Here is a 27,334-nt window from a genome sequence, read left to right as displayed (position 1 = left end):
CGCTCCTTTGTGCTGCCGGTGGTTGCGTATTTGCTCTGCCCCATCACAGAGGGCCAGGATGTCTTGTGACTATGTAGACAATGAAATATGACTGTCATTTAAAAGCTCTTAATTCCTCAAAATTGACCACTGTCCTAATTTTCAGTGGCGCCCTGGTGACTGTGTCATAGACAAGGTATCTCTTATAGCTTGCTCATTAAATTTGGGTGATCGGCATTGAGTTGAAGGAGAATAAATCCAGCCATTGTGTCAGATATTAATTGTAAATCAGGAGATATTTATAAATCCCAGGATTTTTGATAAAGCTGACTTCTCCAGGGTTTGCACTTGATGTCACTCTTAAAGTATGATTCGAAGTGTTTTTTTGATGTATTTTTTTTTTCTGTGTGTATGTCGTTATTTTTTCAAAATTTGGGCAGAACATTTCTTGTTCTACTGGAAAGTATCAGGCCTCATTGTGAAGTCTGGCTCTAAGTGACTGCTGGCCAGGTTTTCCAGGGCCCACATCCAGCACCTTTTAGGAACTTTTTGTTCCTCAGCCACTGTTGGTTATGTTTAAAGGCTGTTTCTTTCCTTTTTTTTTTTTTTTTTTTCCATCGTGAACTTCTTTTCCATCGTGATTCTTCCTTCAGCAACTTTGCACTCTTAGGAATGCTCAGTAGAGACTGGATTCATATAAGAAATACTTGAAAAGCTATTGGTGCAGTTTTAAAGTCCTGTATGCTAGTTCTGGAGCTTTATTTTGGGATCCATGTCCCTGACATGGAGCGTGGACTACTCTTCATTGAATGACGTCTTAAGTCATGACTCCAGGAACCACAGAGTGAGTGCCCAGGCATTTTATATTGCTCAAGAGGATGTTCAGAATCCAAAATAACTTTTAGAATAAAATGAGTTTAGTAACTAATCCCTATTCTCAGCTTTCAGGAATTCGGAAGATACAGTTGAAATAGCATCGTAAGGTTGAAAAAATAGTATCTTGGGCTGGCCAGTTAGCTCAGCTGGTTAGAGCTCAGTGTTATAACAACCAAGGTCAAGGGTTTGGATCTCGAACTGGCCAGCTGCCAGAAAAAAAAAAATAGTAACTCAGTTTTATATAATTAGGATTTAGGGAGAAAAGTCACACTGCCAGGGTCTTGTAGTGAGTGGAGCATGGGCCTGTGAGTCATGATGCTGGGATACTAGTCTGATTGGCTCTGATGTGGACTAGTGACCTTGAAAGTCACTTGGTATTCGTGACCTTAGTTTTCCCATCCCTAAAATGAATTGTTTGAACTACATGGTCTCTCTCCAAGATTCCTTCCCCCAATTCATGTGTATGTAGATTGTTTTTCTACTCTAAAGTACCATTGATATTATTTAATGATGTTTTTTCTTTTCGGTAGAAACACCTGTCTTTTGGTCCTTTGCAAAAGTTTGCGCGGTAATGATATTTTACAGTCAGGTGAAATGGAATGGGAAGAATGACCGGCACGTGTTGACTTGCATCGAGGGAGCAGGACATGACTAGGGTAGAGGGCTGGGAAGCAGCGGGTCCACCCGGCCAGTGGTGGTCCTATACAGCTGAGTTGTTACTCTCAGAAGGTTATGTTCACTCCACACAGAGGTTTTAGCCCTTGAGCTGTAATGGGTTTGCCAGTGTGAGACGTTCCTCATGCTTTTCTTATCTGTTTGCATTTTAGGACAACAGTAGTAGCAGCAGCTGCCTTCTTGGACGCCTTTCAGAAAGTGGCTGACATGGCCACCAACACACGCGGTGAGCAGATGGAGGGCTGGCTCCAGCCGTAACTGAATTGGGCGTGCACGCTCCTCCCTTGGGTGGCTTAGCGACAAGACAGGCTCACGTGCTCGGAGCTTAGCTGGCTCCTACTTTCCTTTTTCTTTTTTTTAAACTCAGTAGGTTTCCACATATTAGACGTTGCTAGTTCTCTAGATAATAAAGCACATGCGAAGAAGAATGAAAAAAGAACAGGAACCACTCTTTCTACCTGAGGTGGCTTGACGTGCTTTTCGATCACTTGAATGATGGCTTGAGCTGTGCCTTTGGTTGCGATTTGTTTTTCTGTCCTCGTGTGGGCTGTGCTATGGTTTCCTCCTTCCCTTGTGGAGTGGAAGCAGTGGGGGTGATTGGATAGACAATCTTCCTGGGGCCCCGTAAAACGAAGAGCCCTTTTATATATGTATCCTATTGTGTTCTATGTGTTTATGTGTCTCTCACATTGGACTGCAATTCCCTTGAGCTAGAGACTGTGACTTATTCATGTCTGAACCCCCAAAACATAGAGCCTAGAACATAGTAGATGTTTGAAGTATATTTATTAAGTCAGTGAACAAAGGGAAATCTTTTGAAAACATTTAATGCTTTTAGTGAATGATGACTCGTACAAAGGATAATCATAACTTTTGGAAGGTATAAGAAGAAAGTGAATACCCCTGTACCCACCAACATATTAGAAATATAACATTACCAGTGACATAGAGGTCCCGTGTTCAAAGGGGGGTGCTTTCCTCATTCCATTGCAGCAATTGTCACCCATCTCTTAACTCTGCCTCATGGTTCTGGGTCTCCTTGTTACACTGATGGCTACCTGCCTGTTCTCTTCATTGTCATGGTGATGTTGGAAGGTTGGGGGTTGGGGGTTTTTGCCCAGTCACATGAGAGTTTAGTTTCTCTGAAGCACATGATGGGTACCTCCAGTGAATTTCACTAGATACCCACTTACCACTGGTGCATAATGAAATATTTGAATGAATTTGCAGTGAGGACACTTCTTGTTCAAGAAACTCAAACTCCTTTTTTTTCAGGCACTATCATGGGACCTCAAAAATCAATAATTACTCTCCTTGTCCTGGAGGAGCTTGCAATTGAGTGGGGAAAATGAGATGGAAAAAGAATGTCAGTGTAGAAGTAGTATGTTTGGTAAGGTAATAGTGGTGGGACAAAGTGCTGGGGAAGTGTAGAAAAGTGGGCAACTGGCCCAGGGAGTCAGGGGATTTTTTCCCAGGGGGGTAATATTTCTCACTTCCAAGATGCCAACTCTGTTTCAAAAGGTTCCCTAGGAGAATATGACAAGAGACATTAGAACCATGGTTTCTTCATCTGTCTTATCCATTTGATGTGAGTCTTATTACTTATCTTTTTTTTTTTTTTGAAAGCCCTTTTAAAAATTATCACATAGCTTATGTGTGTCTGTCATAGAAATTTTAGAAAATACGATCATAAAGAACTTTACATGCAAGTGTTTATAACTGTTAATATTATTGGGTCTGTTTTATATTTTCTTCTACTTCAGCAGTATCTGGAACTGGGCTTATCAGCCATATTGATATCTTTCTATACAGTAATATTCAGCAGAATATGTCTTTTTTAAAAAGATGCTCTACTATTTTAAAGAACTTACATATCCGGCATTGCATTTTTGAGGTGCTATGATTCAGAATATGTTTTTATATTTTAATGTTTAATTATTGGATGGGTCCTAAAGGATGGACTAAAAAAGTATTCCCTGGTTGTCTGTAATTTTCTGCAGTAGAGACCTGGGTTTTTGAAGAGGCTACTCCCCAGAGTGGTTCTTGGTGGGAAACTGGAGGGCCTGGAAATTCTCATGGTTTGAAGAGAAGAAAAACAGTAATTATTTATGGGAAAAGAAACTGGAAGAGCCTGTCTGTTGTAGAGATGGGTATAGAGTAGGAGTTCAGAGGTGATGTATTTGACTAAAGACAAATAATGTCACAGTGGACAGGCCCCTGTTTTTACATATTCTTAAACTGTTTGATTTCAGGTCATTTTTAGCGATGCCAGAATGCTTTCTGTGTAGAATCCATATGTACTAATACTTCCACTTGGTGTGGGAGTGTGAGAACTCTCATAGGACCTAAAAAGTATATAGTTGATGGAAAGAAGGTATATTTTATACAGATAAGAGAAACTTGAATGTACTTTTAGTCAGTAAGTGTCAGAAGTGATTTTTATTATGTTAATTTTTACTTAAAAGTGGAAAAATATAGAACATGCTCTTTAATTTGAAAAATTTAAATAACAATATAAAGTAAAATCCACCCCCACCCTCCCAAAGATTGGGTTTAGTGTCATTTATAGATTTTTTTGCATATATAAACAAATGCATCTGGAAGGAAAAAAACTAGTTGTCGAACAATCTGTGAAATGATATATGGAAAAAAATATATCTGTGGGATCCTTTGCGGAAGATAGTCCCTAAGAAACAACTGTTCTGGTTTACTCCGCAGTGTATTATAATTATCTTTCCATGTCAGTACCTATAGATCTAACTCATTCTTTCTAGTGGCCAAATGGAATTTCACTGTCTGGATATAGCACAGTGTAATCATCATTCTATTGATGGATTATTTGTATTATCTCCAGGCATTTGCTGTTACAAGCTATGCTGCAATTAATGCCTTTTGGAATTATACAAGTTATCTATTTTTAATGATGTATGTATCACCAAGGAAACGATGAATCTGTAGGAAGTGCTTCAAGTTGTTCTGGTCAGTAGCAAATATATTTGGGTTTAAGGTTGGTGTAGGCTGTACTTCTAATGGAGTTTGCAGTTTTATAGCTACCCTCTCCAGAAAGAGAATCCTTAGTTCAGTCTCTTGCTTAGAGCCTTTAGATGGTTTTTTTTTTTTTTTTTTTGAGTGCCTCTTGCTGGAAGTGGTAGAAGGGAATTGAAGTTTTTAAGTGCATCTCCTTTGTGCAAGTGTCTAGAATTCAAGCTAGCAGTTCTCTGGTTTCCAAAATATTAGCATTTCATATTGTTTCCCAAAGGAAACAGCTGTGAAGGGTCTTTGTCTTTTTAGCAAACATTTTGCACTGGCTATTAATAAAATTTACTTATGAAAAACTTTTAAAACTAGTCACTATAGGAGCAAAACCAGTCTAGTCATTATATACCCATTGTTAAACAGAATGTGGAAATATGTTAGAACTCTATTTTGTTCATTGTTTATAAATGAAGGAGTGTAAGTGGCTAATATAACGTGTATATTTGGGTCAATAATTAAACTTTAATGGAATTTGAGTTTATTGACATTAGGTGCAGTTCCATATTTTGCTTTTGTACTCTGGAATGAATATACAACTTGTGTTAAATATGAAAGAACACCTTTTTCGGTGCTATTGGCCACAAAGAATTAGTATCTAGGCATTAGGTATACATAGAATCCCAGACTTCATGGAGCAGGTCTCCATTTCCTCTGTATCCTTAATGGACCAGCACACAACCTGTCATGGGAGTTGAGCTGTGTTTGAACTGATTGGCATGTGTTTGTATGGGTTACTTGGAAAAAAAAAAAAAAGAAAAGAAAAATTAAAGAAATTAAGAAAGAAAAAGGCATCTCAACACTCTAAGGCAGAGGTGGCCTGTATTGGGAATCAAATTCTTAGACCTGTAAGCCCTTGTCCTTACCCACCAGGAGCCTGCTTGCTGTTTCACCGAAGGCAGGAGTGTCGAGCGGGTGAATCGGGTGAACCTTCTTCTTAGTCAGCACTGGCCCTTCATGGGCACTGCCTCATTTGCTTGTGTCAGCAAGGGCCTTTGAGGAGCATTAGTGCTGTGTAACTTTCATTTTTGTCTGCCTCAGTGATTACTTCTACAGCTTTAAAAACCCATCTCAGGGCTGTTTAGATGATGAGACACCAAACCCAGAGGAAGGAGTTTAAGATTCTGAGAAGTAAGGAAATGCATCCCAGGCAGACTAGATCATCATCAATGTCCAATAACCTTTATTCGTCACTTTAAAAAGTGGGCATGGTTTTAATATTGAAAATCACGACCGCTAACCTCTGTTGAATATTTACCATGGGCCAGGCTCTATTCTAAGTGGTTTACATATATTGCCTTTTTGTTCTCCCAACAGTCTTTGTAAGTAGGTTCTTAGGATCTTCATTTTGGGTGGTAAAATAGGGACAGAGAGAGCTTACCTAAACTGATCAAGGTCACACAGCTAGTAAGTGGTGAAACTGGAGTCTGGCCCAGAGCCTGGACTTGAACCATTATGATTCCTATGTGAGGAGCTCCTGGATTTAATATAAGCTTATTTGCTTTTAAAGTTACTTGATCCTGAATGTCTTACATAACACAAACACACACATACACACACACCCCAAAAACCTATGTAGCACCTTGTAATAACAACTAGATTAGGAGCTGGGATGCCTGGATTCAGCTTCTGGTTTTGCCAGCTTTCTGATCCTGAGTAAATTATATTTCACGTCTAAGGCTGGGGGGTGGGGGTGGGGAGCTTTGATTTCCCCACCTACGAAAGGGCCTAGGGTCCTAGATGATCCCAAATAACCTTTCTTTGGCTGTAATATTCCTTGATTTTAAATCTTGCTTTGGTCCTATTAAATACATAATATGAATGAAATTGGACAGTCTGAATTTCCTTTTCCATGTTATTGTTTGATCTTATGGTTTTTGCTCAGGGACAGAGGAAATGGAGAAAGCAAAGTTAAGCAGAGGATAATGGAGGGGGAGAGGGTTAGAAGAGAAAAGTGGAGACTAGGGGTGGGCATTTGGGTTGGTTTGAGTTGTTTAAAAAAAAAAAATAGGCCCCCTCTCAGACCTGGAATATGTGCCTGAAGAGGGCAGGTGGAAGCTGGAATTTTTGACAGCCATTGAAAGCCAGACGGTCAGATGTGTGCTTTAATCAGTAAGCCTGGATTGCCAAGGTTGGTAAAGCGTGTTGATGAAGAAAATCATCACAGGCTTGGTACTTAAACATGTGTTATATCAGCTGTCCCACTGGGTATATATCCGAAGGAAATGAAATCAGTATATCAAAGACACCTGCACTCCCACGATCATCACAGTGCTACTCACAATGGTCAAGAGATGAAATCAACCTAAATGCCCATCAGTGGATGAATGGAGGGGGAAAAATCTCCAAAAACTGTGGTATATATACACAATGGAATACTATTCAGCTATTTTAAAAAAATGACATTCTGTCATTTGCAGCAACATAGATGGAACTGGGAACCATCATGTTACGTGAAGTAAGCCAGGCACAGAAAGACAAATACCACATGGTGTCACTTGTATGTGGAATCTAACAAAAAAGTGGTTCTCGTAGAAGTAGAGAATAGAATAATGGTTACCAGAGGCCGGGAGGGAGGGGTATGGGGGGAGGAGAAGTGGTGGATTCATGGGCACAAAACTATGCTGTCCACCCTAAGTGAATCATTGTGCAGTATATGCATGTACTGAAACAACACACCATACCCTACAAACATATACAAGCAAATGTTAAAATAAAAATGTGTTACATGTTTTTAGTATAGATTTTGTTAAGTGCCACGGTTGCTAGATCTGATGGGGTGCATCATAATCACTCAAGAAGTTTGTTTTAAAGTGCAGATTTCAGGGGCCTGCCTCATACCTATGGAATCAGAAAAATTGGGTAGGACCCAGGAAGCCACAATTTTGAAAAGCTTCCTGAGAGGTTTTTTGCTCCCCAGCGAGGTTTGTTGGTGTTGTCACATAAGGCCTCTTGCCATCGTGCCATCACCCACCTGTCCAGTGACATATCTGCCCATAGCCGGCAACTCCACCCACGAGGAACTGCTCACTGTTCCCTGAAGCCCTTAAAACCTTTGATCCCTTTTTGCTTGCACATGTGCATTCCAGGTCTGGAATGCCCTCTCCAGTCCACCCCCTCTCCACGCCCTTTATGTGCTTTAGGATTTGCTGCTTGTCTTCCAAGAGAAATTTAAAAGCCATGTCGCCATGGTCTTCCCCCAGGAAATAAACTGGGTCGTTCGTTAGGGCCTTCATGGCACATGCTGCTATTAGAGCATTGGCCTCACTGGGCTGTCACCATCTCCCCATTAGATTGCAAACACCTCTAGAAAAGAACCTGTGTCCTCCTCTTCTCTGAGGAGCCCGGATTCCCAAATGCTAAGTATCTGGTATTCGGCAGGATGCAAGACAACATTTGCTGAATGAATGATTGAATGTAGATGGCAGCTTCCACACTGTCAGGGCTCTTGATGGGTTCTGGTGGGGAAGCCTGTCACCTCTTGGGGCAGGAGGCTGCTGGGATAGGGTCTCAGCCAGATTCTACTTGGTAGTTCAGAATCTGAATCTTGGCTACCCCTCCCTGCAATCTCCAGTGGAATGTGTGACGTCATATCTCATTGTGGCTGAAAGAGGGCCCTGCTCTTCCATGATGAAGGGGCAAGTGGGGGAAAGGCAGCAAGGCAGCCACCCCACTCTTGGGTGGGGGAAAGGGAGGGCATCTTCCCATCTAGGGGCCAGGAAGTGGTTCCCAGGCTCCAGCCAAACTGGTCTTGTTTGCCACCAAGTTTTATTTTAACCAGATTGTTTAATTGAGATTTCACTAGCCCTTAACTTCTGGATTGACTTTGGTGTTCAAGGCTGGAACTCTTTTTCATGTAATTGGAGCCTTGTGATTTCTACCTAACAAGCTCTTTAGCCTCAAACTGAAAAAAAATTTTTTTAATTAAAAAATATGTCATAGAAAAGGCCCTTCTTGCAGGTCTGAAACTGAATATTCTTTGAATATTATCTTAAAGGAATGTGGTCAAATTCATTCATTTAAAAATAAAAAAAGACATAAAACTGCAGTCTGCTAACTTGCCTGTGGCTATAGATCATAAACTGGCTTTGTGTTCTTTTAGGCTAGTTCTGCCTCCTTAGTTATTTTTAGTTCCTGTCTTTAGGATTCTCGCAGGAAAAGAGAAAACTTGTGTTTGAGAAACAAGCTCAATTGTACTTTTTCTTGGAGAGCTGAGCTTATCGGTTCAAAACACTCAAGAATAGTTTTAATTTTTCTGATCTTATTCTGACTGGGGCTTTATAGATAATACGAAAAAAAAGGAATCTAGCAGAAGGTATCTCCTGAAGCCCAGAGAAGTTTTATGGAAAACTGGCTGTGGTTAATTTTACCTACAGCCTGTATGTAGCTGACACTGGGGCACGTAAGCTGTGATTTCCTAGAGCCCAGCTCATCTTAGGTGCCCTGGAAACAATTGCTGATTTGATTTAAAAAAAAAAAAAAATTTATAAAGTGAAGAACTTCATAATTTGCTCAAGAGTGGATGGGCTAGCAGCTTTATTCTCTAATATTTTTTAATATGGATCGAAGATAACTCAGAAAACTGAGTTTCATTTTCGGGGTCTTAAACTTGACCTCTTGATTTTGATTCACATGATTTATGCTAAGGAATCCTTAAGCAAATTTTGCCCTGCTGGTAGAGTTATTCTTTGAAAAGTCTATTGCTGTATTGTAGGTGGGTGTGGGGAGTAAGAATGAAGCTGTAAAATAAATGAATAAATAAAAAAAAATAAAAATAAATGAATAAATAAAAATAAGAATATTTTTGGTTAAGTGGGAAATCTGCTGGGCAAAGAAAATTTACCTTTTCTTCCTTATTTCTTTTTTATTTTTTTGCTTTGCTTTTAATTGCAGGCCATATGCCAGGACTTGATAATATATAAACCGACACACATGTATCTGTGGAATTAAAATTTTATGGGAGAGTGGTGATTAGAGGGGAAAAGGTATCCAAAAAGGCTGCTTATGGGAGCAATAATGGGGGAAAAGCTTGAGAAAACAGTTTTCTGATGAAGGACTAGCTTTTAAGCCAGGTCAACCTTTGACTTGTTCCCTCCTTCTAGGTACATTTAAGGAATTTTCATGAAGCTGAAGAGGAGATTGCTGTTAGATTCTTTATCTGAAATAAGGAAGTTGGTAAAATGAATCCATGTTACTGAGCTCCAAAAAGTCCAAAAAGTCACGTAATATTGAACAGTAACTGGCCTGCCTCCTGAGTGTTATGTACTCACCATCTGTAAATGCTCTTTAACTGCACATGAATATGAAGAACGACTTCAGTGCTGGGTCATGTCGAACAATCAGCCCTTTATTGATTGTACTTTATAGCTATAATTCTTTTAATATGATTTTTTTTTTTACTTTTGGTTGTTAGGTAAAAGAACTAAAGCATTGGACTTAGCAGATTCTTGCCCAAAATGACAAAGAACCATATCCTCTCTTCCAAGATGACTCGTCTCTATGCACATCTGATCTTTGATACGCTTACAACTTTGTGGAGGGCTGTGGCCATACCAAAACTTGGGATAGACTTAGTGTAGCCTCATTAACGTCCATGAGCCTCTCAAACCAGCAAAACTGTGTGTGTGTGTGTGTGTGTGTGTACATATAAGTATGTATGTGTATGTATGCATTCTTATATTGAATACCTGTTATACTCTCAATCACATATGAAGTGCAAATAAAAAATCTTGTATAAATTGTTGCTATTTATAATAATATGCAAGATAGCTAAAAACTGGCCATTATTATGTAAACACAACTTCAACATAAATTGCCCAGCTCCTAAGCCCTCCTATACAGAGATTTGGGAGCTATCATTGGCTCATTTTTATCATTATATGAAAAATATAATGCCATTTTAAATGGGTTCATAAATACATACTCTGCTTTTGGGTTTCGTTATTTTGATGGTTTTCCTCTCTGATATACCTTCAGTTGTTTTAACTTAGTGCAATAGATTGTCATGTACATTCTACTTAGGATAAAACAACTTTTTCAAAATGTTCCATGCGTGTAAAGCTTCCCTTATTGTTTTCCATTTTTTAAAGCTATCATGTTTTTGGTGCGCTTTCTATGAAACTCAGACTTGGTGTTGAGTCTGGGACAGTAGGGTGGTATGTATATTTTTAGCATTTTTACAAATTATGATAAGGACTAGAAATAACAAGGGAATTTATATATTTATTAATAGTTTTATTTTATACATCCTTTTTCCTTTTCTTGGTTGTTGGAATAGGAGGTGGTTGCTTATACATTTGATTATCTTGATGGCAAATTCGTGTATTCTGGAAGATTTGGAAAGGCGAATTGAGCATCATTGGTGATAAAGCAAAATCCCTCGTTTCTGATCCCATTAATCTTTTCTTGATGTTAAAACTGATACCTGACAATAATACCCGATCTCCTTCTACAAGTGGCCTTTTATTATTGATCTTTGGTTGGGTAGCAACAGTTGCCAGAGATGGGCTGTTCATTGTGGTTAACCAGTATTCCTGCCTGTGTGGTGTTTCGCTTTTAACTGTGTCTTCCTGAAATGACACTTGAAAGAGCAGTCGCTGTGTGGTAGCCTGAAAGGAACTAACCTGAATCCCGCTTTTACAAAAGCATTTCCTGGGTGTCCACAGCAGAATGTCACAAATTCTAAAATCCTATAGCAGGGTTAGCAAGGGATATCAGAATTCCACACCCAAACATGTGTGTCCTTTCTGTTAAGAATTGTCTTGGCACTAACCAAGAGAAGCATTTAATCTCACACCATTCGGTGGTGTTTCCCTGTGTTGCTTTAGTGTATTTTCCTACATGATGCTTGGATTATGATGTGTGCTGTTCTGTCTAACTGAGGCAGCCGTCATCAATGCTGGTGAACTGTATGGTGGGAGTGGTAGCAAAGGCAGTGGAGAGGAAGGTCCAAGCTTGGAGAGAGGATGTGTGTTTTTATGGGTGACCGAGTCAATCTGTGTGCAGCGTGGTCATTTGTGTTGTTAGGCAGTTGACATAATGAAGTGGTTTACTCAGCAGTTCTACCCTTCCAGCTTATAGGGCTGCGTGCATGTTGTCCACAAGCTGTGACAATCCTTTCCCTTCTCTCTTCCTTCTGTTCATTGTAGTTCTTCCTTCCCCTTTGCTTCCCATAGATTGGCTTTTTTGTTTTGGCTTAATAACTAATACCCCCACCCCATCCCACTGCTACACGCACAAACACATTGTAATTACTTTTGGTAAAATGTTGATTAACATTCATGAAAGAATGTAGTGATTGTAGTTCATACAAATGAAGCAAGATTTTTTTTTTTTTTTTTTTTTGTAATGCTTTCTTGTGAAAGATTATTTGCCAGAGAGCTGTGAACTTGGTTTGGTCTGCCCTGCCCATCTCGGATAAAAATAACCGTTTGGAATATAAATGTGAACTTCAAGACACTTGAAGTTGTCAAAGTAGTATTTGTTCTAGGATGGGTGTATTCTGCCAGACCGCATAGATGCCTCCTGCCTGCTCCCTCTGATAAAGCCCCAGCCTGAAAACATGCACCAAACATTCATGAAACATGAAAACTACATAGAACTAAAATTTTCACTTTAACTGTGCAGGTTTCTTCTGCAATAGGAAAAACGTGTTATTGGGGAATAACGTAGGGAATACATAAAGAATATTCAAAAGGTCTTCTGACACCAAGAACCTGCAGTGAATTCTCCTGATGCATTTTAAAGAAATGTGATTTTTATATACTACTTTTAGGAAGCTTAAAGTGAAAATTACCTGGAGTTTTTTTTTTTTTTTTTTTTTAAACCCCCAAAACATAACTCTCTGGTCTTTCATTTTTAAGAAGGTACAGAGTTTTTTTTCTTACAGCTCATCTAGTCTCTAGTGCACCCTTTTCACTTTTATAGGGGAAACTGGGTCTCAGCAAGTGAAGTCACTTACCCAAGACCACCCACCTAGTAAGGGGAAGAGTAGGGATTCTGGCCAGTGGTTTTCCCTTAAAGCCCTCTCGCTAACCAGTTGTCCACTTTGCCTCCTTGGTTTAATGGGGAGGGTGTTCAAGTGGGACATGACACGGCAATGAAAAAAATCTGTTCTGTGTTCTTAGCCAATTATTGTTTATAAACATTTTTGTTTGCTTGTTTGTTTATAAGGAATCCTTGGTCATCTGGTTTTCCAAAGCAAATTTCCACTTCCCTTCTGGTCCTTCCTTTTTCTATAGGAGATAATTTTATTTTCTTTTAGCTCTTTGGATGGGGGGATTTTTCCTTGCATTTTCATCATTTGTTATATTTGACATAAGCTTATTAACTGTGAGAATAACGAGGCTTCTATTCATCAGAATTGCTTTAGTAGACACGCGCGCACATTTTTTGATTCTCAAATGTTTACAATTGCAATGGAACTCTTATTTCTAGTAAAAGACACTGCTTTGGAAATCTGTAGCGTTTCCTGCTGTGTGTGCCTAGGGCCCAGGGACCCTGGTTACCATGGAAACTAATATCCGGCCGCTGGGTGGTACTTTCCTTTAGAGCTGTGATTGAGTGCATCTCACAGTTCAATACAATGCTGCATCTTCCTCCCTGTAAAATAAGGAAAGGAGAAAAAGCTGACTGATTACAAATAAAATGAAAAAACCCTGTTTCTACCAAGGCAGAAAGAGACCTGTAATATGTGCCCTTTTAATGCGATTGTCAGAAGTAGGGCAGTACACAGTTTCCCAAAGATGTATTTCCGATAAAATACAAAAGAACTGTGGAGGAGATAGTGAACATTCTTCTTGCCATGCTGCTCCTCTGTAGGCTTCTCTCTCAGAATGGTCGGCATTTTGAGGCCGACATGGGCATTAACCTGCAAACTGGTTGAGTCCATTTGGTTTACCAGAAGGACCTGATGGCAGACAAAAGAGCTTTCATGCTCTGCGTATGACGGTCATCCTGTATCTCCTGACCTCTCTCTCTCTCTCTCAGAATCCAGCCACAGAACCAGATCTGAGCGCCTGGGAGAGCTCGCCCAGCTTACAGCCATTGATTTGCCATTTAAGCACGTGATTGCCATCTGTGCTTGTTTAAAGGCGGATGCTGATTATGATACTTCATTTGGATAATACGATTTAAACCCAAGTGCAAGATGTGTTGCTTGTGCTAGCACTGGAGGAAATAATGAGCCATGTAAACATTCCACCTGACCTCTAGTGGTCCAGGTGGTCCTCCTGGTCACTGGCTACAGGTTTGTGGGAGATGACTGCAGTCCTGAACCCTCGTTCTCACTGCAGATATACAGACTCCTGTTTAATGAGCTTGAAAGGCAGTAAAATTGCCTCCACCCTTAATTAGATGGACGCTATTGCTCTGGCGTTTGTTTTTCCAAATGCATTTATATAAAGCAAATGCTGGGAGTGTGTCATTTAGAAACAGACATCCTGAAGTCTTTGCTTGTCACCGGTGGTAGGGATCTCAGCACAGCCTTGTCCTTGAGCATTTCCTGCAGGTCCTCTGCCTGTTGCACCACTCAGCTAGCCCTTCACCTGCTTTATCTCATGTTGAGAAAGGTAGGAGGAACCCCATTTGCAAACAAGGAAACTGGCTTGGTGACTCGGTTAAAATGTCACACAACTTTGAAGCAGCAGAGCCTGGAATGTGTGTTCGAACTATGTGATACTCCAATCCCACATTCTTTCCACTAAGAGATCTGTGTGTAGAACCACCTTTGGATTTAGACCAGGGTTTCTCAATCTTGGCCCTATTGAGATTTGGGGCCAGATAATTCGTTGTTGTGAGGGGACCGTCCTATGCATTGTAGGATGTTTAGCAGCATCCCTGGCCTCTACCTACTTAGTTGGAAAAAAAAAAAAAAAGTCTCTAGACATTGCCAAATGTCCCCCTGCCCCCTGAAGGACAAAATTGTCCCTGGTTGAGAACCAACAAGCTAGACCTTTTAGGTATTTTTATTGGGCCATTTAATCCCTGTGGCTATGCATTTTCTGAGGCATTTGTGAACAGCTTGGTTCATTTAAGCTAGTTTCAAATTATTTATGGCTAAGGTATGATTTTAGAAATTTGACAGTTCATACATTGTTTCATCAGAGAAACCATGGCTCTTCCAATTTATGTGTATAAAGCTCTATGAAGTATCCACTCTTACTAAAAAGGATGCTTCTTTTTACCAGGAGGTCATTTCCTAGTGTGAAAATATACAGGGTTTTTCCCCCTAAAACATGAATTCAAATCAGAACAGTGATAGAGTGTGAACATTCCTGTTGAACTGCCTCCCTGATATGGGGTAAGGCCTGGCCGAGGCTGAACCTGCTTCTCTAGGCTGGCTCCAGACACGCTCCCCAGCCTCCACGCCCAGCCCCCTGTTCATAGCTGTGTGACTTGGGTGGTTCAGGACAGTGGGACACACCTCAGTTTCGTTGTCTGTGAGATGACAGTCACATCTGCCATACCTGATTGTCAGGGTGACCATGGAGGTCAGATGAGGTTGTGGTTGTGAAAATGTTTTATAAATTGTAATGCCCCAAATAGCTGTGACAAGAGATCACGGTGTTCCTGTGTCATGTGACTCCCAGGACCCTGCCCACCATCAGACTTCTGGTGCCTGGTGTCACTTAGAGACACCAGTGCTCACTTCTCACTCTACCTTTGCCTCACGTGGCCTGTCCCCTCCTACCTGTCCGTCTCCAACTTCCGCTGCTGCCCAGTCCCTGTTTTTCCCCAAAAGACTTCTATTGACTTTGTGAAATTCCCCTTGGCTCTGTGGGCTTTAGTGTTCTTTTGTTTACTATTATTACCGTTTATTATTTTGTTTATAATTATTAACAAATATTTACATTTATAATTATCATTAGTTTATTATATTGTTTATGATTAGATTTGGGGTATTGTGATGGTGATTTGAATAAATTTTGAGTTTTTTGGTTCTCCCCCCAGTATATGCCCCAGGTGTATTGAATATATCAGAATGCTCCTCTCCCCTCTCGCTTCCACCACCTGCAAACTCTGCCTTATCCTCTCTTTATCTCAGGCAGTCCCTCTTCTAGGAACCCTTTCTTTCTCAAGGGGCTTAGACACCTCTCTGCTAGCTCCATACCCAGCATCTGGGCTCCTCTGTCATATCACTGTACTGTACATCACCTGTTCCCTTACCAACCTGTGAGCTTCAATGTGAGGACTCGTTCATTTACTAACAAATACTGAGCCTTCCTTTGTGCTCGGCATGGTGTTTGTTTCTTTTTTTAGTCGAGGTGAAATTTACATAACATAAAATTAACATTTTAAAGTGAACAATTCATTGGCATTTAGGACATTTACAATGTTGTATAACACCACCCGTCTAGTTCCAAAACATTTTTTATTACCGCAAAAGAAAACCCTGTACCCAGGATGATGGAAAAGTTGGGTAGTGGAGATGGTTGCACCACTGAATTGTACACTTAACATAAAATCTACCATTTTAAACATTTTTATGTGTATTTTATCTAAAAAAAAAACCCCATACCCATTCAACAGTTACTCCTGTCCCCACCTCTCCCGGCCTCTGGCAACCACACTGGCACTGTTCTGGGTTTATTCATCATTATATGACTAGCCCCTCACATAGTGGGGCTAAATAAAACTTTGTTGAATGAGTAAAAGGAGCTTTACTTTAACACTGATTTGTGTTTGTATATCTCTCTAGTGGCTGTGTGATGGGGAAAGTTATCTTTAAGGAAATTCCTTTGAAATGTTTCACTAGTGTTTATCTAAAGGGGTTTCTACTTCTCTACCAGTAGCTCCATAGAAATGCCTCTTCAACCAAAGCTAATTTTATAGTTTATCTGCTCATCATCTCTTTATCTTTACCTGACATTTTGGGCTGATCATGGCAGTCTGGTTCTGTACCTGGTAGTGTCTGTCTGGCATGTTCAGGAACAAAGTGTTATTGAATCTTTCAAATACTTGTAGTGACAGTCTAATATATACCTTTTCTTAGGATATTAAAGTTTTTGATGACTGCTTCTTCTCTGGAGGAAAAAGAAAATCTGCCCGTCCTTTCAAAAAGTCTTGTTTCTAACCCAATTTCTTCCTCGAAACATGGCTACCTTGTTAATCCTCTTCTTTATGCTCACAACTCACAGTCTTCTTCTTCTCTGTTGCTCTATAATTTATAAAATCGTATTGCAATTGGCCTGGGTAGAATTTACTTAAGCATAGTTGAGCCTTTAGATTTTCTTTCTGGCATGGACAAAAGCATCATTAATTATGGATATGAATTCCTTTTGCAAAATGACAAGATTAAACGTTTCCTCATGCCGGTAACACAGCTGTCTCATTCTGATGCTCAACAAAGACTTTTCAGAGATTGTTTTTAATGACCATGGTATCAGACACTAAAAAATAAGAAGCTCAAAAGAATGCAAAGTAGTTTACAGTTCATTTGTCTAGAAAATATTTAATGAAAGGTTTTTGCTTTACTGTGGCTGTTTCTGCTCTCGTGATGCATTTGCGGTCTCCAAGTTTTGGCCGTGGCTGCAAACCAAATGATCATGTTCTGCTGCCGTCAGATACAAAAGTCCATTTGCTCAGATGACTAGTACTGGAGAATACTAAGGCCCAGGTCATCTTTCTGCCCTCCGAGGAACCGTAGCTCGCTCTTGTTTTGGCAGTGGGGATGGAGTGATGTCAGTAGCCTCTGCGTGCCGAGCCCTCGCTGTGTGCAGTCACTGGCTCATATGGCCTCACAAAAGTCCACGCAGTGGCTTCTGTTATTGCCACTGGAGGAGGAGGCACTGAATGCAGAGCCTTGAGGCTTTTAACCACTGTACTACTATATGGCCTCAGGCCTGAGTGTGTCTGCTCAGCCATCAGTTGACCATCTCAGTGAGATAGTTTCTGGTGTTCCCAGTCGCCCTGTGTCCTGTAGGATTTGCTGCCAGAGAGGTTGACAAATGTGACACTTAGGTCTTTCATTTTGGAAAGGCTGTGTTCATCTCTGTCTGCCTGGATGCTTCCTTCCTAGGTGCTGTCTGCCTCTGGGCTCCAGCTGGGGTTTTCTAGGGTGCAGATGGACCTGTGTTGTTGAATTCCTTTCCAGCGTGTCCAAGGAGTCAGCACTCTTGGGATTTCCCTACTGAGTTTAGAGCCCAGGGCCCAGAGCGTGTGTGTGTGTGTGTATATATATAGAGATGTATATATATCTCTGTATATGTAAAAGTAGTATTTGATAATGTGCTACATACAGGCTGTTGAAAGACTTTGTTTCTGCTCTCCCAGTTCCTTGAATGAGGATTTTGGGGTCACTGTTTTCCTTCCATTTAAAAATTTTTTTGAATTGTTGGCCACTTCCTTTTTAACCAGATGCAATTGTGTGTAAGAAACTTTGTTTTCTTTTCTGTAACGTTAAACATTAGGCTTAAATCAGATGGAAGTAAAATGGTGCCAGACAGTTCGATGTACTGTTGATTCACTACTTTAGGAAATATCAGGAGGGGGGAACCAAGATGGTCTGAAGGGGTCATAGGTTGGAGAAGGAAGGGCTGAGTTGGCCATTTGTCAGTGTTAAAAAAGCAAGACAAAACGGTTATCCCTATTCCAAAGCCCGTCTATTTTTGTTTTCTTCAGGAATGCTGCTAGGGATGTGCTTTGGCTTCAGAAAACCCCTTGTTTTCTTCGATCGTGTTTAGTATAAGATTGGCTTGAAATGCTGTTTTGCTTTACTGTATGCAGTCATGTGCTTTTCATGTGTGCTCTGAGGAAAATGTCTATACCGGGTCATTTCCCCTCCCCACTTTGTTCCCCTTCTTGGAAGTAGGAACTGCCATTTCAGGAGGCTGCCCTGAGCTGGCCTTGCGATTAGCCACTGGCCCGGGTAGCCAGCCTTGGCCCTTTGCTCTTTACCCAGCGTCCTGGGCTGCCGCCTCCTGACTTCAGGCTTCCTCCTGCCTCACAGGGGCCACACTGGCTTCTCTGGCCTCCCGCCTGCCGTCTTCTTACCCCGAAGGAACTGAGGCACAGGGCTGAGCCTCCCTGTTCTCTGAGGCACAAATCCAAAGGCTCAATGACCTGGAACGAGTCCTCTGTCCCGTCTCTGTGCTGCTCCTCTGAGGGTAGCCACGGTAGTTCTGGATTCCAGCCACTTTGCCAAAAGTGTGACCCCCCAGAGAGCTGCTGCTCAGCGAATAGACGGGGGTGTGGGGGTGGGTGGGCACACAAGTTGATAAGCAGTGTCCCTACCCTGCTGTCATTGCACTTAAACACCACCCCCCAAACCATTTTAGTATAAAATGGGAAAGAGGGAAAGTTATTCTGGTGCGAACGATACCCTGTTGTTGAGTTAAGAAATTGCATAGTGTGCTGCTTAGGAATCTTGGATTTGGGTTGAATCCCAGACTGCTCTTTTTTTGCAGTGTGACCTTTGGCTGGTTGCTTTAACTTCTGTGTACCTCAGTTTTCTCATCTGTAAATTGGATGTGATAATAGCACCTATGTAGATGGTGGGGAAGAGTCTTTGAGACGTGTATAAAGAGCACACACAGTTCAGTGCCTGTTCCCTAGTAGCCTTCAAAGGTTAGCTGTTATGAATAAAGAAAGCTACTGTTTATCAGTTCATATGAATGCACCATGCCTGTGCTGTGTGCTTGAGATAGAAATATTAATCTTTATAGAAAGCAGCTCTGAGAGAGAGAGAGTGTTGATTTAAACTAAACTGGTCCTGTTATCTCTGTCATTGAAAGAATTTGAAACGTATTTAGGATGGGTACATTTTCATTGAGAATGTCACAGATTCCCTGTGTTATTTTGGACTCGATAGACACATTTGTATAAGGTTTCAAAAATTTCCAGCTTTCCTCTTAGGAGGAAGCTGAGCTCTATAATCCTCCTTTTTGTTTGCAGCACTAGGATGTTGGAGTCTACTCCACATGGGGGAAACATTCTACTCTGGGCTGTACCACTTAATCCCCAGGTGTCCTTGAACAGATTATTAACTTGCTTAGATGTGATTAAGGAGCTCCCTTCCTGTGATCTAAAGAAACCTCCACTCTGGCCGTGCGGGTCTTTGTGGTCTTGAGGAATGGAGACTGTGGTGACAGAAGTGCAGAGTAGCAATGGCCTAAAGACAGCCGGGTGGGTGTGAGCGCTCCTGGAGGCCTTGCCTGTTTTGCCCAGGGGTGTGCCCTTCATTCATACCTATGGAAACACTACCTGGCTCCAGCAAATGTTCTCTGACTCATGTAATAGGTTGCTGAGTTTCTCTACTAAGAGTCAGTTGGTGGTCAGGGCCTAGGTGTTCTTTCAAAGAGATGAATATAATAGAAAATAATAAACTATTAGTGTAATGGGTTTACTGTATACTGTTAATAAAATAGAAATGTTATATTGGATCCTGGAAGCTGAGTGCCCTAGTTGTGGCATATAGATGACTTTTGTTTTTCCTGTAGCCTCTCCACCTTTACCTGGGAGTGATGCCTCCTCCCAGTGTGCTCGCCACTGTGGCTCAGCCACCGCTGGCTTCCTTCTTAGCCACTTTTAGCTGAGAGTGGCAGCAGCGGCTGGCTGGCAGTGGCCCCAGGAGGTGTGACGTCTGGAAGTGCTAAGGACCCTGTTCAGGTAACTGAACTCCCTCCCTGCCTGAGCTGTGTGACTCTTGGCCTTGCCTGGTACTCTCTCTTACTGTCCAATTCCCGAGCCTGTGATCGAATTGTCCTACTCGGGAGAATCCCCATGTTACAGATGTGGTGGTCTGATCCAGTGATAAAGAAGTTGCCATCTAAAAATTGCATTGTAGGACTGTGCCCTAGGGTGATGGTAGCTAATAATATTGTATATTTCAAGATAGCCAGAGAAGAGGATCATGAATGTTATAAATACAAAGAAATGATAAATGTTTAGGTGGTAGATAGGCTAACTATTCTGATTAGATCATTATATAATATATGCATGTATTTAAACGACAAATGGTACCCATAAACATGTACAATGAAAAAATAAAAATAAAAAACCCATCTTAGGAGACTGTTCTGCATTTCGTGCTTTATGTATTGAAAACTGAAATTCCGTAGTGAGTCTTAGTTTTCCCTGCATGTTTCCAAGGGCTTAATACATAAATAATGATCAGGAGAACCTGACTTACTGTTTCGCTAACCCCATTATTTAAAAGAAAAGTTCTGGAGACGGTAACAAAGGCTAAGTTTGAAGAATGTCTTGGCAGTTGTTAGAGGACATTTTATTCCAAACTAGTGTGTACATGAGAATAATTCCTTTATTGAGAGTGACTATTGGGTTTCAGTCCCGGTGAAAGCCTGAGCAATGTGTTGTATGAATTTTCTCCCGTTGAAGAGTTAGGCAGCTTTCCAAGCTGTTTCACCTAGACCTTGTCGCCAACGTGTGGGAAATTTTGAGATTCTGTAAACTGTAAATCTTCCATTGGCATTCTCCAAAGTTCATTCTGAGCCTAGATTAGGAGTTGAATGAGACTGCAGGTTCTATACCACAACTGGGTTTTCCATTGTGACCAAATGCCAGTTGGTTCCTTGGTTCAGCCAACACACTTTGAGCATGTCCCACAGTCAGAGGACCCAACCAGCTCTGGAAAGGGCTTGAGAAGCAGCTCAGGCAAGGATTTTGGCCTGATAGGGCTAATTGTCCAGAATGGAAGGGTGCATGTACCTTAGTACCTGTAGCCTTTAAAAAGCCCTAACACTTGGGCTTCATTCACAGATAGTCTGTTAAACTTATCTAAGGTGGGACTTGGGCATCAGTATTCTTTAAAGCTTCCAAGTTGAGTTTAAGTGTAGCCAGCTTCAGGAATCACTGCTTAGACCCTGAGCAGTGAAGGGTGACCAGCCAAGACCCTTGTGAATTCTCAGATGCTAGGAAGCGGTATGCACGTGTTCGGCATGGATGGTCGTAATTACCTATCAGAAGAGTTGTGAGGATTAACCTTTTGTTAAATGAAAAGAGCAAACCTGAGTTGAGATGCAGGCACTTGCTGAAGGACTTGCCCTCCCAAACCAACCTTGCCTCATATGGGATTTCATACCCTGCCTTGGCAAAACCATAAATTAACACTTGCCATGGACTAAAGAATTTTTTATGAATAGTGTCAATCACGAGAGTTTAAGTCTTCAAATGCCAAGGGTCTCCCGAATTCACACTCTGTAGCAGAAGTGGCAAGTACGTGGCAGACGTTGTGTGTTGAGCTGGGTCTGTGAGATTCCAGAACCAGTGCTGCCCCAGATTTACAGGTCGAAGTGGAATTAGGAGTACAGAAAGTAAAGGAGGATAGGAGTTTTATAATTTAAGGAGTGGGTTAGGCATCTTTGTATGTTTTTAATTTTAAAAAAGCCAGTGAGTTGGTCTGTAAATTCCGCGATGGTGGGGACTGGGTCCACCTTACTCCTCTTTGTGTTCCTGGAGCCCAGTATATTGTAGGGACCAATTAAATTTTGTCAAATGAGAGTATGAATTAGTGACTTCCAGGCCCTGCACCAAAAGTTTGGGGTTACTTGAGAAAGATGTTTTTATGTCTGTTCTTACCGGATAGAGGATTTGGAGAGATTAACTAGTTTTCTCTGGGTCACAGAGCTCAATGGCAGAACCAGGATTTTAAAGTATGGAATTGTTCCTGTGAGACCATGCTAACTTCCTTGCCATAAATATGTTTACTAACCGCTAGCTAAAATCATTTCTAAAATGCATTCCATGGATCAAAGGGGGATCAACTGAGATCATGGTTTGGGAGGGCTCAGCCCCAATCTGTCACCTCCCTACTGAAGCTGGAACACTGAAAGCTCTTGGGGATCAAAACCTTTGTGGGAAAAGATATATTTTGATGTCCTTTATATCTGTCCGTATGACCAATACTGAACACACAAGAGGCATCTAGTACTGATCTGATTCAGAAAATATAAATAACTATTCTGATATTTCTATTCCAAGAGAACGGAATGAAATTTAACTTTTAAGTGATAAGCAGGCACATTTTAAACTTTGTGGTCCTCTGCCAAGAGGCAATTAAGGAGTCTTTAAACTTTCTTGGGATTCATGTAACAGAGGTAGTTGCTTTCTTTCTGAAATACACTGTTGTAATGTTGTCCTTGCCTGGTTCTTCTCTGGTTTATGCAAACCTTTAAACCTCTCTCACTTATAAATAAAGAAAAAAACCAGATACACTGGATCCTAAAAAGTTGGCATCTATAATATAAAGCAGGGACAAGCAAACTGCAGCCTGTATGCCAAATCCAGCCTTCTCCTGGCCCACGAGCCAAGAATGGTTTTTAAATAGTTGGAAGAAAAAAATAATAATATTTTGTAACATATAAAAATTACATGAAATTCAATTTAAGAGTGTGTCCATAAAGTTTTATTGGAACACAGCTCATTAGTTAGGGCTTTTTCTGTGGCTACGTTTGTGCTGCATTGGCATAGTTGATATAATACTTATATAGCAGGCCCACTAAATTTATTAAATGACTTTTTCCTGAAAAATTTTCCTGATCCGAGTTAGAACAAAGTACCTTGGAAGGAGGGGGGTGGGGATGGAAGAAGAGGTGGAAAATATGTTTTCCTCTTACCTTTTCCCTGTCTTTGGTGAAACTTAAATGTTCGAAATGAATCCTTCTTAGAGAAGTCCCTCCCCCACCCCCATTTGTATATCCTGAATTGAGAGTCTTGATTGGAGAAAACAAAAGAAAAAAAAAATTAACTATGGGTGGTAATGCAGACCGTGAGAAGGAAGGCTTGCTATTGTTCAGCAGGGGAATTTATGCTTATCACACTCTGCCTTTCTGTGTTCCACCCCAAGGACCTGTACAATTTGGAATCGTCATTTTTATTTTCTTTGCATCTTACAGGGAACACAGTATGAGGGTGTTCATCTGACTGACTGTATTATGTATACAGTGAAGAGTACTTGACATGACACTGTGCCTTATGCCAAGTTCTTTTTAATCAGCATGGGTTTTGTGCTCTGTGGTTGGCTGATGCACTGGGACCTCGTCTGGCAGGCCTGTGTTCTGAGATGAGATTGCTGTTTGCCCCCTCGAGGAGCCTATTGTGATCAGGTTTGCTTTATACTGAATCTGAAGCCCAAAACGTTTGATTAAAAAAGAATTCAAGGGAACCAAGATTTTTTCCTTGACAGCTTAAGACTCAACACCGAGTTGGGTCTCTGTTTTGATGAGGATTGGTCTGGAAGCCCAACAGTGACAATATCAAAGATGACACTATTAGCCTTTTCACTGCTGAAGTTTAGATTTAAGCATGTTTCTTCCATTTGCCCAGAGTTTAGAAGCGCAGCAGAAGGCCTGCCAAGTTGCCTTGTGTTCACGTTTGCCCACGGGAGGTTTTGAGATGAAAGTCTTCGGACAGTCGGCTTGGAAATGGTCTGTACAAAGAAAGGTCAGAGTAGTCTAAGGTCACTGATTTAGATAGCAAAGAAGGAATGAACCAGAGATGAGGAGCTTTGCTTTTATTCTCTCCTGTATCATTTCACTCCCCACTCTCGTGCAGTATCTTTACTTTTTCATGAATTTAATCTTTAATACAGCCTTTACGTTTTTCATGCATGTTAGGAATGTTGTCCAGTTTTGTGCCAGTCCTGTTACACAATCTCATTTTGATTAATTTAAAAAAAATCAAATCATTAATGAACACCTTTTTATTCCTTTTTTCACAAACTTGTCATGTGCCTGACTTAGCCTTGGGAGTTCTTTGCCATTTTTCTTATTTAAAAAGGCAGGGAGTAGAGGGTAGGGGCAGCAGATTAGAGTGTGATGAATTAATGAGGGTGACACCACACCACAAATATCATTCATATAACCAAAGTCACCCACATACTTGTTAGTATCAAACATAAAAGTGCTTTAAAAGATATAACCTGCTACATGAATGTTCACAGCAACACTGTTCACAGCAGTCAAAAGCTGGAAACAACCCAACCGTCCATCACTGGAGGAGCAGATAAACAAATTGGTATGTACATAATAGAATAGTATCCAACCATAAAGAGAAATGAAGTACTGAAACATGGTACAACTTGGATGAGTTTCAAAAACATCATGGGTCGGCCGGCTGGATAGATCAGTTGGTTAGAGCGTAGTGTTGATAACACCAAGGTCAAGGATTGGGATCCCAGTACCGGCCAACCGCCAAAATAAACGAAAAACATTGTGGGTCTGAAAGTCAGACACAAAAGTTCTCATATTGTATGATTCCATTTACATGGAACATTCAGATTAGGCAAATCCGTGGAGATAGAAAGCAGATTCATGGTTGCTAGGGGATGGTGGGAGAGGAGAAAAGGGACTGACTGCGAAATGGGAACAGGGCTTTATTTTGGGTCAGTGCAAATGTTTTGGAGCTATTTAGAGGTGGCTGTTGCAAAACATGAATGTACTAAATGCCAGTGAATTATTCACTTAAAAATGGTTAATTTTATGTTTCACTTCAGTTAAAAAATATATATACACATAACCTGCATTGATGCCACCATATATGGTACACCCGCTGTGTTGCCAGGGTTTGTCATCCCTGATGTGTTTGGTCTCCAGCCCTGTAATAGAGAACCAAACAGACCTTCACACATGGGGGACCCGAGCAGGACGCAGAGGTGATGGAACTTGCTTAAGGTCAAGTCATTAGGAAGTGACCATTGTAGGATTGACTCCTGGGTTTTCCTGTTTTCCATACATCTTCATTCATTATTTCCACACGGTGTTTGCTGGCAGGGTGAAAGGGGAGGCTACACAGTGGATAGACTAGCGAAGGAGCAATATTCTTCTAGAAGCTTCAAATTTTCCCCTCTAAAGAAATGTCACAAAGCTGCCTGCCAGTACCTGCCATGGAGTGGAGGGTTAGTTCATGCTGAATCTTCCCAGCTCTGTAATATCAGCCTGGTTATTTTCTCTCCTGTCTGAGCTGGCTTTCTCTCTTTTAAAACAGAAATAATAGGAATGATGAGAGTACTTTCCTCATAGGATTATTGGGAGTTTTTAATAAGACTGTGCAATGCCTGGAAGAGGTTTCATGAATGCAGTGTATTGTATGCCTGCCCCTCAGACAGTCTGGTTGGTTCAGAGAAGAGCCTCGTGCCCTCAGAGGTGGGCATGCCTAATAAGACAAAGTGCAGGGCCCCCAGTCTACCTGAAACCGTGTTCCAGCTTGGAGCGTTGACCTTTTCCTCTCTGCATGTGTCTGGAGCGACGGGAACAGGTTTCACAGTTGGGTGGCACTGTCAAAACCAAAAAGACTTCACTGCTTTTTCAGCAGCTCTCCTTATGCCATTTTTCCATGTAGATCTGATAGTTGGTTCCATGAAAACGTGGCCCTGTTTGCAAATACCCGTAAGCTTAAAAAAAGAAAGGAAAATAAATAAATAAATAAATAAAGAGTACTTTCCTCTGCTTGACACGCCACCCTGCCAGCTTCACGATGCCCTAACCCAGACAAGAGCACTGTGCCACTTGGAATCTGGGGCTTTCTCTTCCTGTAGTAACGTAGATTGATGCAGCCCATCTGTGCCGCTTTAGAACAAACAAGAATGAAGTCAGCGCTTAAAATAGCCCAGGGTGGAGTATCTGAGAGCAGCCCTCTCTCTTTCATCTCCCTTGGGGACTTTCATACAGGATTTCAGAATCATGGCCTGTGCTCGGTTCCCTTGGTACCACTCTGGGGTCACACGTGTGCTTGTGACCAGCTCTCCTTCATGTGCAGCACTCGTAAGAGTGGTTTTCTTCCAGGGGACCATTCGCTGTGAAAACGTGTGTGGTCTCTTCAGCCTGTGATTTAATGTTATGTGGCTTTCCTTCTTTCATCTCTCTTGTGCTGTCATTCTGTATTTCAGTGCCACTTCCAAACACAGCTCATTTTATTAACATAACGTACCATCCAGTGTAGAATGTTCAGGAACTTCATCTGCAAGCTTGGGGCGACCTTGAAGGAAATCCTCCCTGCTTGGTCCCTAGCCAAGTGCGTGGATTTGGTTCTTGGGGTTTAATCAGAGAGGAGAGGAAGTGGAAGTCATCTTGGGGCTCTTTCCTGGACAATATATGAAAGGCCACATTACGATCTTCTTCCTTCTGCATATTTTTAAGTGGGCAAAAATAATATTAACTTGTTAATACTATCTTTGTACCCCTTATAGTCTAGATAGATCTTACAACTTCACACATGCTGGGGAAAAAATGACATCCTTAATGAGTGTTCCTTGAGAGACTTATGAAGCACGTATTCCAGTTGACATCTCTGAGGATGTAGTATGGGTGTAGTACCTACTATGTGTGGAGACCTGCACCCCTAGTGTGTGTTGCATTGCTTGGGAATTTTCCTGTATGGTCACTGAATATAGCAGAAATTGAGCTTTTGTCTTATTGTTGTCCTCGGCAAATAGTATTAATTGTGATGTATTTACAAATGAAGAGTCTCAACCTTTGCTTCCTAAGTTATTTTTATAAAAGAAATGGATGTTGGTCATGGCATATATTTCTTGAGGTAGGATGTTGTGTTTGTAATTAACACTTGGGAGTTATATGAGAGATGTCTGGTTTTTGTCCTGCGGGAGCTGCGGTCTAGATAGAGTCAGGTATCTACAGCCACTATTCTCAAACTTGCACCTGAGACATCTAGAAATATTTGTTATTGTCATGAATCCTTCAAAGTTTGAGCCACCCAGTGGGAATGGGACTGTCTCAGAACACTCTATCTCCATTTTGGCCATCTTCTGAAAAGTTGTTTTTCTTTATAGAAACTTTTGGGGGTCTCTGTGTTGTGGAAT

General features: G+C 41.1%; 1 protein-coding gene and 1 long non-coding RNA gene across 6 annotated transcripts in view; one reads left to right on the top strand and one right to left on the bottom strand.

Moving 5' to 3' along the window:
• MTSS1 (MTSS I-BAR domain containing 1) overlaps window positions 1-27,334 on the top strand; it is a 151,527-nt gene that overhangs the window by 24,201 nt on the left and 99,992 nt on the right. For all 5 annotated transcript variants that reach the window (XM_063079374.1, XM_063079373.1, XM_063079372.1 and 2 more), the window contains exon 3: window positions 1,683-1,756. In XM_063079374.1, the coding sequence (XP_062935444.1) occupies window positions 1,683-1,756 (74 nt within the window). The remainder of the gene's footprint in view (window positions 1-1,682; window positions 1,757-27,334) is intronic.
• LOC134363988 (uncharacterized) lies at window positions 22,902-26,043 on the bottom strand. Its single transcript, XR_010021795.1, has 3 exons — window positions 25,705-26,043; window positions 24,440-24,510; window positions 22,902-23,947 (listed from the first exon to the last, which is right to left on the bottom strand). It is a non-coding gene; the product is annotated as an uncharacterized LOC134363988 (long non-coding RNA).

The sequence above is a fragment of the Cynocephalus volans genome, chromosome 15 (genome assembly GCF_027409185.1).
Source record: "Cynocephalus volans isolate mCynVol1 chromosome 15, mCynVol1.pri, whole genome shotgun sequence".
NCBI lineage: Eukaryota > Metazoa > Chordata > Mammalia > Dermoptera > Cynocephalidae > Cynocephalus > Cynocephalus volans.
This window is presented reverse-complemented; position numbering and strand designations above follow the sequence as displayed.